The sequence below is a fragment of the Schistocerca cancellata genome, chromosome 5 (genome assembly GCF_023864275.1).
Source record: "Schistocerca cancellata isolate TAMUIC-IGC-003103 chromosome 5, iqSchCanc2.1, whole genome shotgun sequence".
Classification (NCBI taxonomy): domain Eukaryota; kingdom Metazoa; phylum Arthropoda; class Insecta; order Orthoptera; family Acrididae; genus Schistocerca; species Schistocerca cancellata.
The window spans coordinates 533061732-533079722 of NC_064630.1; the positions used below are offsets into that span (position 1 = coordinate 533061732).

Genomic DNA, 17991 nt, shown 5'->3' on the forward strand with positions numbered 1-17991 from the left:
ACACAATCTGTGCAGGCAGCTTTATGTATTTCAAGTGTTTGTTGTTCAGTGAATACTTGTTTCAGAACTCTTTTATCTTCATGCCTTTCTTTTGGCAACTATGTCATGCTTGTCATCTTTTTTGTGGTTCAAAAATAAATGTGTGTGCATTAGCATGGAGAATGATTTTGTTTTTCTTGGCCAGTCAACTGTAAAGTCACAATTATTCTCTGGTTTTTGAATAACGTTTCCAGTTTTGTCCATTCTTGTTGTCATTCAAAATCTCATTTTTTCTGTCAGTTGAATATGTCCATTGCATTTTATACACAATCTTAATTATTGCTGCAGTTTTTGTCTAGTGATCGTGCATTTCAATGCACATTCAACACACAAAATTGTACAGAAATGTTAATGTTATAATAGTGCAGAGTTAGGTACTGTTTCCTGGATGTTGTCTTTCCTTACTTTGTATTGGGTGAGTGAAATGGTGACACTGAAATCTGTTTGTTGTGACACACGGAGGTGATGTTATGCAATGAAATTATCTGGTATCTTTTGTGGTAGAAATATGAAACAGTTTAAACTGAACTGTACTCAGATGTAGTATTTTGCCTGTATTTCATAATCTTTCTCTGTTTTTAATTTTGTAATATAATCTCTGTTTCAAAATTTTCAATTTCTAGATCCTCAGGAATATGCTGTATCGTGGGTCAGAAGTAATGCGTGAAGTGGGCTGGGTTGTTTTTGATGAAATCCATTACATGCGTGACAAAGAACGTGGTGTTGTTTGGGAAGAAACACTTATTTTGTTGCCGGACAATGTACATTACGTTTTTCTTTCGGCAACCATCCCAAATGCTCGTCAGTTTGCTGAATGGGTAGCACATTTACATCGTCAGCCTTGCCATGTTGTCTATACTGATTACAGGCCGGTGCCTTTACAGCACTATATTTTTCCTGTTGGTGGCGATGGAATTCACATGGTTGTGGATGAAGCAGTAAGTAGAAAATTGAATAGTAGAACTTTTTGAGAAACTGTACCTGTAATTCTTCACCAGCAAAACTGTTTTGTTTTAGGGCCAGTTCAAGGAGGATAATTTCAACAAAGCAATGGCAGTTCTGCAGAATGCTGGAGATGCGGCTAAAGGTGACCAGAGGGGTCGACGGGGTGGAATGAAAGGCGAAACGAACATCTATAAAATTGTAAAAATGATCATGGAGAGACAATTTGCACCAGTCATTATTTTCAGTTTCAGCAAAAAGGACTGTGAACTTTATGCTATGCAGATGGCAAGATTGGATTTTAATACTGGTAACACTTTTGTTTAATCATTGAGTCTTTCTGCCATTATCATCATATGGAGCAAAGGAATATTTTGAGAATTATGTTATACACAGTAGTCTAATAATACATCATGATTCTTATTTCGCTCTATTTTTCTTGCTAGTTAAACATTTATTGCAGATTTCAGCCCACAACAAACTCACCAACTACACAACTTTTCATTTGAATTAATTTTGTAGATGAGTTGCTAGGAATAATTGCAACAAACCCTGAAAGTTGTCTTAGCATTTCACAAGACCTCTCTGCCTCATTTATTGTAATGCTCCTTAGCAGTTCAAGTTAATGTCTGTTGCTCTCTGTTAATTGTGACTCTGACAAATTCTAAGTTTTGAAAATACCTTTGATAAAGGGTTGATTGTATTGTTTTAAGACATAAATTAGTTGATATTATCATAGTTCTTAACTTAAAATTGTTTGCAACCTCTTAAATAAAGAAAGTTTTTTTCTCAGTGGTACAGTACTTAGAAAAATGAAAATACGAGTGCACATTGTGCGCTGGGTGTTTAAAAGGATGAATCCGCATTCATTTTCACTTAGGGAACAGTACAGTTTTAACACACAGAAGTATTCACACCATGAATAGCTTTACAAAATAATGTGATGGAAAAGAAATGGCACAACAGTCCAAATATATAATTTTGCATTCAAACTGGGCAATACTAGCATCTAATGCACTTGATCTATGCACACAGGAGAACCTAGTATGAGAGTGATGGATGGCATTAACTGCTTGGGAAAGGGCATGTTCTATACAGCTTGGAGACAACATGGAAGTCTTGCCACGGGTGATTGTACTATAATTAAGGAGAAAAGGTTAGAATGAATGTTGGGATTATTCTATAGCAAGGTACAATAAATACACTTCTACAAATTGTATCTAATAGAAGTGAATGTGTCGATGTGAAAATGTTGAGTGTGAGTTCCTGTATTGTAATAGACTGGTCTTGGGTGTGTGGTGTGGTGGTAGGGGGAGGGGGGGGGCAGAGGGGGAGTGTCATATATGTGGGAGCAAGCAGGTTTGAATCCACATTTGTCCTGTCTAAATCAGATCTCCTTTGATTTCCATAATGACAAGCTGGTTTGGAGGAACAAAATATAGTACTATAGTTCTGTGAATGCAGAAGCATTCTTAGAAAAGGTATGAAAATAATGTGTTGTTTCATCAATCCTCATCCTTTGGTTTCAGTATGCTGATAACGTTTTCACTGTTTGGACCTGCAGTGAGACTAAACTTCCTGTATAATTTAAACCTGTTTTCACAGCTAAGGTTCACAGTCAAATTGTCTGGATACTGTGTCACCTTCCCTGTTGTTAACATCCATTTCATTGTTGCACACTTCCATAATTCTTTACATACCAAACCCTTCAGCTAATAGCAGTGCTAGCACTTTGACTGTCAACATACTTTTTGCACGAAATGCATCCACAGTAGCAACAAGAGGATTTCTCATGCAATCTTAACTGATAGGGAAATGTTGATTGCTCTGAAAAGCAACAAAAAAGTGCACTTGTGAAACAACTCATGATATACAACAGATGAGATGTAATAATTAGAGCTTATTTTGATATGACAAAGGCAATTTTGTCTCTAGAAATTAATAAAGACAGAATATATGGGTGTCACACACAGTACCCCATGGGTAGCTTGGTCAGTGAAATGATAGCCGTAACTTCTACTACTGCAGTACCACTAGTGTAATTTTTATTCCATCCCCAGCACTTCTGAAGTACATAGCGTCTTCCTGCCACCCATCTCCCACTTTCAACATAAACATTATTCATTTATTTGTTTTTTTTCCTTTTTTTATTTTTGTTTTTACATTTTGAAACTTATGTTTTTGTCCAGTTTGTGTTCTTTTCTCTTTCCTATAATTTTTAAATCCTATGCTTGTCAGTTACTTTCTTTACCATTTCTAGCTACACTTTTTCAAAACTTCTTGGATCTCGTGATGCCAAAGTCTGGTTTGTGTATCACATTCTGTTCGTTCCTGTGTTGTTCACTTTTCTCTTTTTGTTTTGCTTGTAGTGTCCTTTCAGCAGAAGTAAACCATTCCAAGGTGTGATTACTTCAATATTTTGGCATTAGCAGTCTACATATCTTTCTGAAGCAGGCACAGAAATTGACACAAGATATATCTTAACATTCAGAAGCCGGAGTTCTTTCATCTGGCAAAAGAAAGGAAACATTTAGAACTAATAGATTAATTAGGAAATTCCCACAGGCCCACATGTTAACCATGTTGTAATAGGCAGTATAAGAGGAAAATGAGTGGCTAAAATCTGAAAATTGAGGACAGAAAGGGCAGTTTACAAATCAGATGTAAATAAACACCAGATGAAAATAAAATTACATAAATGAAACAGATACGAACTTCAACAAACAAAAACAAAAATAGTTGCAAATCATGGTGAACAGGTAATAAATGGAAGAAGCCAATGAAATATGTAAGAGAGACTGGTTGAGATGCAGGAACAGTATTTCAAATCTGGAAATTCCTGTTTAATTTCAGTTCCATCAACCATTTCTTTGTTTCTGACAGAAAAAAGAGGTGGATAAACAAGGTTCCACCAGCCATTTTTTAGAATGTGTCTGCATGTTATTCCTCTATCTTCACTTGACTTTTAATTGGAGAGATTTTTCTCCTTGGATATTGTGTGTAGTTCATTGTTTGTAAGTCTGATGTGATATCACAGATAAAGTGAATAACTCAGAAGTTCACTCCCAGTAGCTGTCATGAATAATCAAGTGGTCTCATTTTGTACAGAATTCTGCAGTGCAACATCAATGGCATCCTTAATTTAATGGTGGGAATCATTACCAAATGTTTGTAAACTAATAGTGAGAAACAACTTTTTTTCTGTATCTTACAGCTGAAGAAAAGAAGTTAGTGGATGAAGTATTCAATAATGCAATGGACGTTTTATCCAAAGAGGATCGTCAGCTTCCTCAGGTGGAAAATGTTCTACCACTTCTTCGAAGAGGGATTGGTATTCACCATGGAGGTTTGTTGGGAAATCTATGGTTGGAGTTTGTTTTTAGAGATGTTACAGTGTTTAGGTGATCTAAAATTTTTTTTACTTTTTTACAGGATTATTGCCAATTTTGAAGGAAACTATAGAAATTCTATTTGCTGAAGGTTTAATAAAAGCTTTGTTTGCTACTGAAACTTTTGCAATGGGTCTTAATATGCCTGCCAGAACGGTGTTATTTACTGGCCCTCGAAAATTTGATGGAAAGGATTTTCGTTATGTAATTATATCATATATATTTTAAGTAAGCAAATTAAATAGTAGAAGCTATAAACTTGAGTAAATGTTGGTAAGAACTGTTAGCAAAAATTTATCTCTGTTACAGAATTGGTGTAGGGAGTGTGTTGTGGGGAGAGCTTTAAGAGGAGGATCGTTCTTGAAAGAAAATAGTTTGTCATATGATGGAGGAGCTTCCTTAGTGAAAAATAGTTCTTGAAGTGAATGATATCAATGACTGTTCTAGAGAAGTAAACATGAGAATTTTAAAACAAAGTATATAAATTACCAAAGAGGATGATTTGCACATCAGTGTGGAAAATGTAGGAAGTGTTGACATTATCATAGTGCATGAAGAAAAAATATTTGATTATCAAAAAATTACTGTCTTTTACTAAAGTTTATAGCTTCTTGGTTATATAAATAATATTTTTTTAACTGATCAAAAGTTCTGTTGAAATACATTGTGTAGGTCGTAGTTTATTGAGAGTAGGTTTTTTTCCTTGTATTTTCTATCTAACTTGTCTCCTGATGAAAAACTTAGTACTGAGACTCAGTCAAAGCATTGGATTGTCCTACAAAAGAAACTTGATTTGGATTCATACTAACTTAATTTTCTACATCATTTGTGGTTAGAACTGGCATCATTCACAATGAAGTTGAAGTTCCTTTCTCATTTCTTGTCTAGTTAAGATAGTGTTCTATACATTTATACCTTTAACTGAAATTAAGTTTCGGAAATTCATAAACAGAAATATGAATATGGTGTTTATCAGTCTGTGGTTACACCATCACAGGGAAGTTACTATTGAAATTTGCACAGTTACTTGAAGAAACAGGAGCATAAAAGAAAAAATCATGAATAAATGTGCCTAAGTTCGGTTTAAATGTACTTATTCATGTGTAGTGTTACGTTGTTAAAACCAAAATTCATTAAATGATTGTTTGGCATAGCATGTACTCAATAGCTGTGGTAGAAAAATACTGATGTCTGTGCTAGGAGCACAAAATGTTAAGTACTTCCAGTGCAAATGTGCAATGTGGTGTGACAGTGTACTTTTACTCTTTCGCCTACTGCAGTATTGATTGACATATGGAGAATCACAGGGGAGGTCTACAACCCATTCCTGATATGGATGGTCATACCCTCATTTCTTGTGGCCTGAACTAGTAAGCTATGTGAAGCTAACTGATATCATCATGTTCATTCATTAGATGAAGCATTGTTCATGTTGTGGAAACTGCACCATGATAATACCCCTGTTCTAGACTCCACAGTTACTGAATTTGAACATTGTCAAGCTGTTGTGATCTGTAGCAGATAATCATTTAAGGTGTATTACTCTCCTCCAGAATCTCTCTAACTGTTGAAACAATTTATATGAGGGTAATTGCATAAAATCCGAGTGAAATTGCATAAAATCCCAGTGCCTGCCATTCAGGAGTAACAATACATGCCTTGAAAAGAAACTTCCTGGCAGATTAAAACTGTGTGTGCCAGACTGAGACTCGAACTCGGGACCTTTGCCTTTCGCAGGCAAGGAATGACATATTTGAACCTTAATTGGTGTGATTAAAAGATGTATATCTAAGTGTTGGCAACACACGAAGAGACCTTAAAAATCAAAATTATTTTTCGCCAGTAATTAGGTGTTAGCATGAAACTTCCTGGCAGATTAAAACTGTGTTCCGGACCGAGACTCGAACTCAGTACCCTTGCCTTTCGTGGGCAAGTGCTCTACCAACTGAGCTACCCAAGCACGACTTACGCCACGTCCTCAGAGATTTACTTCTGCCAGTGCCTCGTCTCCTACCTTCCAAACTTTACAGAAGTTTCATATCAGCGCACACACTGCTGCAGAGTGAAAATCTCATTCTGAATACATGCTTTGACGCCCAGGATACATGTTGTCTGGGATGCCAGAAGTGACTCTACATCAAATTAAGTGAATGTTAATTTTATTTTATCCAGGTCCTTCAGTAGTGTTGCATGCTTTAATAGTAGTGATAAATGCAGTTTCTTCTTTGATACAATTTCTAGATATTGCATTTATATTTATAGCTTACATCAGGAGAATATATTCAGATGTCTGGAAGAGCAGGTCGGCGTGGTTTGGATGAAAAAGGAATTGTAATCCTTATGATTGATGAAAAAGTGAGCCCAGCTGTAGGCCGTGACATTGTGCAAGGCCTGCCAGATCCCATAAACTCGGCTTTCCATCTTACTTATAATATGGTACTCAATCTCTTGCGTGTGGAAGAAATTAATCCGGAATATATGCTGGAGAGAAGTTTCTTCCAGTTTCAAAACCAGTCATCTATACCTCATTTGTATGAAAGTAAGTGCTTACAAATTCTTTATCTTCACTTGTTGTGTGCTCTTTTTGGATGTGCATATTTGTTGTACAGTTTTTGTGCTGCTGCTATTTTATCTGTATACTTTTAATTACACTGTAATGTGTGTTGCCTTTTGTTGCCTTGACATGTATCATACATATGGAATGAAAAAAAGAAGTATTGTGTGAGATGCGTGCTTAGAAGTCATGTAGGTACACATACATATTTACAGTCTCATGGCTTTCAAAACTACTTTTTTTTAAGGATACAGATAAACAACTGGATTAAAGAATGAATGTAGGTTCACTAAAGGCAAGGTAGAAATATTCTTAACCCTAAATCAGTAGTCACACATTACAATGAGGTGTTAGGAACAAACAGCCAAGATTCAGTGGGAAAGAGAGAATAAGATATGTATGCTAATGAATGACTAATTATTGCAAAAAGAGTGAGAGGAAAAGATAGATAGGTCAAGGGAGAGCTAGAATATGACAAGTTGAACGAAGAGAAAATAAAATTAGAGACTTTATGTGTGTGCACAGCACTACAGGAAAATTTTAACTTACTAGGAGCACTGACAGTGAAATAAGAAGGCAATAAATGACTAAATTAATATTTACATTTAAGTGTACACACTGCAAGCTAGCTTAGGATATGTGGCAAAGAATACTTTGTGTACCACTGTCACTTCCCTTCCTTAAGTAAGTACAGTAATAATCACACACATACTAAGTGTAAACTACCAATTAATGTGAATATTAGCGTACAACACATTTTTTGAGCCCTTTTTCACATTTAGAGGTGAGAAACACTTGCTTTTCGAGGTTAGCGAATTTTACAAACCTGAAATAGAATACCGCTGCGGTCCATATCTTATGTGATTACGCTAGTGAAATATTGCAGACCTAATGAGTAAAACGTTGTAATGCAAAACGGAATAAAGAAATATTACATGAAATTTTTCTTTGGATGAAAATGGAAAATTAAACACTGTTTTATCCATCAAAAATAATTGATCCAGGGAACCACCAAAGAGAGAGAGAGAGAGAGAGAGAGAGAGAGAGAGAGAGAGAGAGAGAGAGAGAGAGAGAGAGAGAGATTATGAAGATAATTATCTTTTAAACTGACATTTCATATAAGAGTCAAAAAAACGTCAGTGAAATTGTAAACTTTAATATTTCTTCCTTCTCAAATAGTTGGTCTTGTGCTGGCAATGTAGGATACTCTCCTTTTTGGTCATGCCTTTTCTGCACTGGCACTTCAAAATTTACTGCAAAGTCGCTGTTCGCAGTTAAGAACTAAACCTGCACCCATCACAGAATCCTCTAGCTTTTCAATTTTTGTATCCATTTCTCTTCTCAAATTTCCTTCCTATCTGTGATACGACTTTTAATGCCAGTGCTCAAGGTCATTAGAAAGAAAATGTTTTCTCACCATTTAAATTACGCAATATTTACCCTGCAAGTAAATAAATATTTCTTGTCAACACTCAACTGTCGACTTTCTTTTGAAGTATTTTACTACCATAGACAAAGAAGAGATGAAATAGATTTTTAAATTATTCTAATAAACATGTCTTGTTGTACTATCTCCTGAAAGAAACTCTTCAGCTAAAAAAAGAACCTATCTAAGGCTCAGATTGATAGTGAAATGTCTTCTTACTATATAATGACCCACGTAATACTTTTTTCTTCAGTGTCAGTTCTAATTTTTTTTAACGTGTATGTGAAATTATGACCCTATTACAGTTTTTTCTCTTATTTGTGATGATGTGTTAGAATTTAGAAAATATTTATTTTCTTCAACATTTCATTTGATAAACCTCGAATGGTAGAAGGGATCAATTTGACACTACTGTAATTAGTTTTCTGAATCATCATCATCCTCATCATCATCATCATCATCATCATCATTTAAGACATTATGCCTTTCAGTGTTCAGTCTGGAGCATAGCCCCCTTATAAAATTCCTCCATGATCCCCTATTCAGTGCTAACATTGGTGCCTCTTCTGATGTTAAACCTATTACTTCAAAATCATTCTTGACCGAATCCAGGTACCTTCTCCTTGGTCTGCCCCGACTCCTCCTACCTTCTACTGCTGAACCCATGAGTCTCTTGGGTAACCTTGCTTCTCCCATGCGTGTATCGTGACCCCACCATCTAAGCCTGTTCGCCGTAACTGCTACATCTATAGAGTTCATTCCCAGTTTTTCTTTGATTTCCTCATTGTGGACACCCTCCTGCCATTGTTCCCATCTACTAGTACCTGGACTCATCCTAGCTACTTTCATATCCGTAACCTCAACCTTGTTGATAAGGTGACCTGAATCCACCCAGCTTTCGCTCCCATACAACAAAGTTGGTCGAAAGATTGAACGGTGCACAGATAACGTAGTCTTGGTACTGACTTCCTTCTTGCAGAAGGGAGTAGATCGTAGCTGAGTGCTCACTGCATTAGCTTTGCTACACCTCACTTCCAGTTCTTTCATTATGTTGCCATCCTGTGAGAATATGCATCCTAAATACTTAAACTGTCCACCTGTTCTAACTTTGTTCCTCCTATTTGGCACTCAATCCGTTTATATTTCTTTCTCACTGACATTACTTTCATTTTGGAGATGCTAATCTTCATACCATAGTCCTTACATTTCTGATCTAGCTCTGAAATATTACTTTTTCAAACTTTCAATCGAATCTGCCATCACAACTAAGTCATCCGCATATGCAAGACTGCTTACTTTGTGTTCACATATCTTAATCTCACCCCTCCAGTCTATTGTTTTCAACATATGATCCATAAATAATATGAACAACAGTGGAGACAGGTTGCAGCCTTGTCTTACCCCTGAAACTACTCTGAACCATGAACTCAATTTACCGTCAACTCTAACTGCTGCCTGACTATCCATGTAAAGACCTTTAATTGCTTGCAAAAGTTTGCCTCCTATTCCATTATCTTGTAGAACAGACAATAACTTCTTCCTAGGAACCCGGTCATATGCCTTTTCTAGATCTATAAAGCATAGATACAATTCCCTGTTCCACTCATAACACTTCTCCATTATTTGCCGTACGCTAAAGATCTGGTCCTGACAACCTTTAAGAGGCCTAAACCCACACTGATTTTCATCCAATTGGTCCTCAAGTAATACTCGCACTTTCCTTTCAACAATACCTGAGAAGATTTTACCCACAACGCTGATTAAAAAGATACCTCTGTAGTTGTTACAATCTTTTCTGTTTCCATGTTTAAAGATTGGTGTGATTACTGCTTTTGTCCAGTCTGATGGAACCTGTCCCTACCCCCACGCCATTTCAGTTATCCTGTGTAGCCATGTAAGACCTGACATTCCACTGTATTTGATGAGTTCCGACTTAATTTCATCCACCCCAGCTGCTTTATTGCACTGCAATCTGTTGACCATTTTCTCCACTTCCTCAAATGTGATGCTATTTCCATCATCATTCATCCCATTCTACCTCGAAATCTGAAACATTACTGATCGCATTTTCACCTACATTGAGCAACTCTTCAAAATATTCCCTCCATCTGCCCAAGGCAGATGATGAAATAAATGAAATTATTCAGATAGTGAAGGGAGACGAAAATTTAATAGTCATGGGTGACTGGAATTCGAGTGTAGGAAAAGGGAGAGAAGGAAACGTAGTAGGTGAATATGGATTGGGACTAAGAAATGAAAGAGGAAGCCGCCTTGTAGTATTCTGCACAGAGCACAACTTAATCGTAGCTAACACTCGGTTTAAGAATCATGAAAGAAGGTTGTATACATGGAAGATCCCTGGAGATACTAAAAGGTATCAGATAGATTATATAATGGTAAGACAGAGATTTAGGAACCAGGTTTTTAATTGTAAGACATTTCCAGGGGCATATGTGGACTCTGACCACAATCTATTGGTTGTGACCTGTAGATTAAAACTGAAGAAACTGCAAAAAGGTGAGAATTTAAGGAGATGGGACCTTGATAAACTGAAAGAACCAGAGGTTGTACAGAGTTTCAGGGAGAGCATAAGGGAGCAATTGACAGGAATGGGGGAAACAAATACAGAAGAAGAAGAATGGGTAGCTTTGAGGGATGAAGTAGTGAAGGCAGCAGAGGATCAAGTAGGTAAAAAGATGAGGGCTAGTAGAAATCCTTGGGTAACAGAAGAAATATTGAATTTAATTGATGAAAGGAGAAAATATAACAATGCAGTAAATGAAGCAGGCAAAAAGGAATACAAACGTCTCAAAAATGAGATCGACAGGAAGTGCAAAATGGCTACGCAGGGATGGCTAGAGCACAAATGTAAGGATGTAGAGGCTTATCTCACTAGGGGGTAAGATAGATACTGCCTACAGGAAAATTAAAGAGACCTTTGGAGAAAAGAGAACCACTTGTATAAATATCAAGAGCTCAGATGGAAACCCAGTTTTAAGCAAAGAAGGGAAAGCAGAAAGGTGGAAGGAGTATATAGAGGGTCTATACAAGGGTGATGTACTTCAGGACAATATTATGGAAATGGAAGAGGATGTAGATGAAGATGAAATGGGAGATACGATACTGCGTGAAGAGTTTGACAGAGCACTGAAAGACCTGAGTCGAAACAAGGCCCCCGGAGTAGACAACATTCCATTGGAACTACTGACGGCCTTGGGAGAGCCAGTCCTGACAAAACTCTACCATCTGGTGAGCAAGACGTATGAAACAGGCAAAATACCCTCAGACTTCAAGAAGAATATAAGAATTCCTATCCCAAAGAAAGCAGAGGTTGACAGATGTGAAAATTACCGAACAATCAGTTTAATAAGCCACAGCTGCAAAATACTAACACGAATTCTTTACAGACGAATGGAAAAACTAGTAGAAGCCGACCTCGGGGAAGATCAGTTTGGATTCCGTAGAAATACTGGAACACGTGAGGCAATACTGACCTTACGGCTTATCTTAGAAGAAAGATTAAGGAAAGGCAAACATACGTTTCTAGCATTTGTAGACTTAGAGAAAGCTTTTGACAATGTTAACTGGAATACTCTCTTTCAAATTCTGAAGGTGGCAGGGGTAAAATACAGGGAACGAAAGGCTATTTACAATTTGTACAGAAACCAGATGGCAGTTATAAGAGTCGAGGGACATGAAAGGGAAGCAGTGGTTGGGAAGGGAGTAAGACAGGGTTGTAGCCTCTCCCCGATGTTATTCAATCTGTATATTGAGCAAGCAGTAAAGGAAACAAAAGAAAAATTCGGAGTAGGTATTAAAATCCATGGAGAAGAAATAAAAACTTTGAGGTTCGCCGATGACATTGTAATTCTGTCAGAGACAGCAAAGGACTTGGAAGAGCAGTTGAATGGAATGGACAGTGTCTTGAAAGGAGGATATAAGATGAACATCAACAAAAGCAAAACGAGGATAATGGAATGTAGTCGAATTAAGTTGGGTGATGCTGAGGGAATTAGATTAGGAAATGAGACACTTAAAATAGTAAAGGAGTTTTGCTATTTGGGGAGCAAAATAACTGATGATGGTCGAAGTAGAGAGGATATAAAATGTAGACTGGCAATGGCAAGGAAAGCGTTTCTGAAGAAGAGGAATTTGTTAACATCGAGTATAGATTTAAGTGTCAGGAAGTCGTTTCTGAAAGTATTTGTATGGAGTGTAGCCATGTATGGAAGTGAAACATGGACGATAAATAGTTTGGACAAGAAGAGAATAGAAGTTTTCGAAATGTGGTGCTACAGAAGAATGCTGTAGATCAGATGGGTAGATCACATAACTAATGAGGAAGTATTGAATACGATTGGGGAGAAGAGAAGTTTGTGGCACAACTTGACCAGAAGAAGGGATCGGTTAGTAGGACATGTTCTGAGGCATCAAGGGATCACCAATTTAGTATTGGAGGGCAGCGTGGAGGGTAAAAATTGTAGAGGGAGACCAAGAGATGAATACACTAAGCAGATTCAGAAGGATGTAAGTTGCAGTAAGTACTGGGAGATGAAGCAGCTTGCACAGGATAGAGTAGCATGGAGAGCTGCATCAAACCAGTCTCAGGACTGAAGACCACAACAACAACAGCTGCACAAGGCATCCACAGGATTCCCCAGCAGTTTTTCTGACCTGTCCAAAATACTTGTCATTTCCTTCTTACCTCCCTTTCGAAGACTGCTAATTACACTCCAGAATGCTTTTCCAGCAGCTTGACCCATAGTCTCCAACCTGTTTCCAAAGTCTTCCCACGATTTCTTCTTGGATGCTGCAATTATCTGTTTGGCTTTGTTTCTTTCTTCAACATTTTCTGAATATGTGCAAATAATCCAGCAATGAAGTGGCAACAGTCAGAAGTCACGCAGAGTTGTTGCTGTTCATTGTTGCATCTCGGCACATGCACAATTCAGTCTGCCACATTTTATATCATATTATTCAGGTAATATTCTTTGTCTTTGAAAGACATTTTTGAACATGTATCTTCAGCTTGGACTTTCTGATGAACTGTTATAGCCCTTCGAGAATTCCAACGTTGAAACAGAATTGATGTCTCTGATAAAAATAATGATTTTGTATCAGAAACAAGCGAAGATGAAGACATTGCGAATGAAGGAGGGATTAGTGGAGGATGCTTATGTATGCAAATCCTCACCTCATCCATCACAGCAGGCCCAAGTGAGTGCCTCTACAAAGGTGATTGCTAGGAATGGAACCAAATGGAAGGTTGCCAATTTTTCATCTTCTGGATGACAGTTGGCTGTAAACATTCTAAAGGAGAGAGGAAGTCGTACTATTTACACTTGCAAATGAGCAGATGACTCTTTCATCATATCCTGTTTTATTTTTGACAAAGCAATGCTACGTGTCATGAAGAAATGTGCAGAATCAAATGTGTGAAAAGTACTAAAAAATTGTGGTTGGACCATGTCACGTGCAGAACAGGAAAAATTGAGAGCCATCATGTGTACTCGGGGTGTCACAGGTGCAAAAAGTATGTCTGTGAATGATCTCTGGTTACATTCTTGAGGGCTTACTTTCATTATTTACATTATACCAAGGGTTAGATTTCAGGAGCTTCTAGGATTTTTCTGTTTGATGAAAAATCAACCTGAGTTGAATGTCTGCCACCAATAAAATTATCTGAAATTTGGAGAAAGTTCATTGAAACTCCCATCCCCACTTTATAAGTAACTTACAAGCACTTAAGTAACTTACACAACTTTTGCTTTAGACAGACAGAGCATATGGTTCAGGAAAGAATTTGCACAATCAACAAAAAGAATAACTGTTTAGTTTATTTAAGAGAAGTATATTATGTAAAAGGACACGCTGGAAATCAGTGTCCTCTGCTTTGATATCCGCCACAAGTTTCTGCTACTCAGCATCCCTAGGATCATCAGGAAACAGTGATCCACTGCTTCAACAGAGCGAGAAGTGTGAAGGTTTAAGTAGTACGTGTGATGTATACGAGGGATGTAAAATACAAGCTAAAAGGTACTGCAGTCCTCCCTGCACCCTGCATGCGTCAGTCCATTGTAGAGTTGAGACAGAGGTGCATTTGTTAGTGATAACAGCTGTCCTCATTTTCCTGATGGTTTGATGTTCAACTTGAATAATGGAAGCTCATCAAAGATGTTCTCCTTGTAAAAGATTGTATCTGTATCAAGTTCCTGATACCTAATCCATTGCATCCTTAGCCGTGAAACTAGAAGGTTTTCTTTATCAATCATTCTCAAGTTTTTTCCATATTTTCTACTACTAAAAGCTCTTCACCAGACATCACAGCAAGAGAAAGGATTCTTTTTTTTTTTTTTTTTTTTTTTTTTTTTTTTTTTTTTTTTTTTTTTTTTTTTATTTCGTGATAACTCTAAACCAGTTAGGAGGGCAAAACATCCCTTGACACTTCCTGTACAATTCAGTTGAGCCAAAGTCATTCAGAAGACCAGAATGACCAGAGATAATGAACTATTGATCAATGGCTTTGATATTGGTGTCTTCGCTCAAAACTACCCTCAGTAAATTTAACGCCATCTTCCGGTTTCGGTTTCGTCCTGTGCATGTATCGCTGTATAATACAATGTGTTTTGCTGTTGGTGCTCTACATTTTTGTTTGACTAAACATGCAATGATTTTGCGTGAGCCTCGAGGTCCTACAGTTTCATCTCAACAGTACTTGTGCCCTATTCCTGTTGATAACTCTCGGAACTTAAGTTATAAAGGTATAAATTACGTGTATTATAAGATTTTTGGCATGTTAGTTTTGGGAGGGGTAATGACTTTTTCAAATCAAATGGAAAAATAGTAATAGGAGCTATCAGAAGCCGATTTTTCAGAGTCTTTCATAGCATCTCTTACCTTCTCAGCCTTTTGTCAGTGAAGTTCATGTTTATGTTATCTCTTCTCTCGGTCATCTAATGAGGAGTTTATCGTACTTTTAAAGGAATCTCATTTCACACATCTGCCATTAATGTGTAGCATAAAAATTTAGACTGAACTCCATATTAAATTCAGACAAACATGTGGTTCCTGAAGAGGCGCAGCAGCCTTTTCAGTAGTTGCAGGGGCAACAGTCTGGATGACTGACTGATCTGGCCTTGTAACATCAACCAAAACATCCTTGCTGTGCTGGTGCTGTGTACAGCTGAAATCAAAGGGAAACTACAGCCATAATTTTTCCTGAGGGCATGCAACTCTGCTGTGTGGGTAAATGATGATATGTCCTCTTGGATAAAATATTCCAGGGGTAAAATAGTCCCCCATTCAAACCGAAGAGTGGGGACTACTCAGGAGGATGTTGTAAAATCAAGAGAAACAAAACTGGCATTCTGTAGATTGGAGTGTGGAATGTTACATCCCTTAATCAGGCAGGTAGGTTAGAAAATTTAGAAAGGGAAATAGATAGGTTGAAGTTAGTTGAAGTGGAAATTTGTGGAGTTTGGTGGCAGGAGGAACAGGACTTCTGGTCAGGCGAATACAGGGTTATAAATACAAAGTCAGGTAGGGGTAATGCTTGAGTAGGTTTAATAATGAATAAGCAGATAGAAATGTGGGTAAGTTACTATGAACAGCACAGGGACCGCACTATCGTAACCAAGATAAACACGAAGCCCATGCGTACCACAGTAGGGAAAGTTTATGTGCCAACTAGCTCTGCAGTTGATGAAGAGATATAAGACATATATGATGAGATAAAGGAAATTATTCAGATAGTCAAAGGAGATGAAAATTGATTTGTGATGGGGGACTGGTATTCAATAGTAGGAAAAGGAGGACAAAGAAACATAGTGGGTGAGTATGGACTGGTGGGAAAGGAATGAAAGAGAAACCTGTCTGGTAGAATTTTGCACAGATCACAATTTAATCATCGCTAATACACGGTGTAAGAACAATAAGAGAAGGTAGTATACGTGGAAGAGACATGGAGACACTGGAAGGTTTCATATTGATTATGTAATGGTTAGTCAGAGATTTAGGAACCAGGTTTTAAATTGCAAGACGTTTCCGGAGCAGATGTGGACTCTGACCATAATTTATTGGGTATGAACTGTAGATTAAAATTGAAGAAATTGCAAAAAGGTAGGAAATTAAGGAGATGGGATATAGATAAGTTGAAAGAACCAGATGTCACTGAGAGTTTCAAAGGGAGGATTAGGCAAAAGTTGACTAAAATAGGAGAAAGGAAGACAGTAGAAGATGAATGGATAACTTTAAGAGATGATACAGTGAAGGATCAAATAGGTGAAAAGACAAGACTTGATAGAAATCCATTGATAACACAAGAGATATTGAATTTGATTCAAGAAAGGAGAAAATTTAAAAACACAGATAATGAACCAGGCGAAAGGGAGTACAAATGCTTGAAAAATGAGACTGACAGGAGGTGCAAAATGGCTAAGCACAAATGGCTAGAAGACAAATTTAAGGATTTAGAAGAATATTTCACTAGGGGGGAAGGTAGATACTGCCTATAGGAAGATTATAGAGGCCTCTGGGGAAAAGGGAAGCAGCTGTTTGAATATCAAGAGCTCAGATGGAAAACCAGTTCTAAGCTAAGAAGGGAAAGCCGAATTGTGGGAGGAGTGTATAGAGGTTCTGTACAAGGGAGTTGAACTTTAAGGCAATATTATAGAAAGGAAAGTGGACATAGCTGAAGGTGAATTGGGAAATATGATACTGTGTGAAGAATTTGACAGAGCTCTGAAAGATCTAAATTGAAAGAAGGCCCCAGGAGTTGACTATAATCTGTCAGAGCTAATGATAGCCAGCCACGACAAAACTCTTCTATCTGGTGTGCAGGATGTATGAGACAGGTGAAATACTCCCAGAATTCAAGAAGACTGCAGTAATTCCAAGACCAAAGAAATCAGTTGCTGAAAGGTGTGAAAATTACCAAACTACCAGTTTAATAAGTCATGGCTGCAAAGTACTAACGTAAATTCTGTACAGAAGAATGGAAAAACTGGTAGAAACCAACCTTGGGAAAGATCAGCTTGGATTCTGAAAAAATGTAGGAACGCACAAGGCTATATTGACCCTATGTTTTATTATAGAAGACAGGTTGAGGAAAGACTAACCTACATTTGTAGACTTTGAGAAAGCTTTGAAGATGTTGATTGGAATACTCTCTTTGAAATTCTGAAGGTAGCAGGGGTAAAATACAGGTATCGAAAGGCTATTTACAACTTGAACAGAAACCAGAAACCAGATGGCATTTATAAGAGTTGAGGCGCATGTAAAGGAAACGGTGATTGAGAAGGGAATGAGACAGGGTTGTAGCCTATCGACCAAGTTATTCAATCTGTACAATGAACAAGCAGTAAAGGAAACCAATGAAAAATTTGGAGTAGGAATTGAAGTTCAGGGGGAAGAAACTATAATTCTTTCAGAGACAGCAAATGACTTGGAAGACTAGTTGAATGGATTGGACTGTGTCTTGAAAGGAGGATGTAAGATGAACATCAATAAAAGCAAAACAAGGGTAATGGAATGTAGTTGAATTAAATCAAATGATGCTGAGGGAATAAGATGAGGAAACAAGGCACTTCAAGTGGTAGATGGGTTTTTGTATTTGGGCAGCAAAATAACTAATGATAGCCAAA

The 17991-nt window shown here is 37.4% G+C and overlaps 1 protein-coding gene across 1 annotated transcript in view; it reads left to right on the top strand.

The window, feature by feature from the left end:
* The window catches only part of LOC126187470 (exosome RNA helicase MTR4), a 117023-nt gene that overhangs the window by 58708 nt on the left and 40324 nt on the right, over positions 1-17991 (top strand). Inside the window, exons 5-9 of the mRNA XM_049928568.1 lie at positions 663-977; positions 1057-1291; positions 4196-4327; positions 4414-4574; positions 6633-6909. Of these exons, the coding sequence (XP_049784525.1) occupies positions 663-977; positions 1057-1291; positions 4196-4327; positions 4414-4574; positions 6633-6909 (1120 nt within the window). The remainder of the gene's footprint in view (positions 1-662; positions 978-1056; positions 1292-4195; positions 4328-4413; positions 4575-6632; positions 6910-17991) is intronic.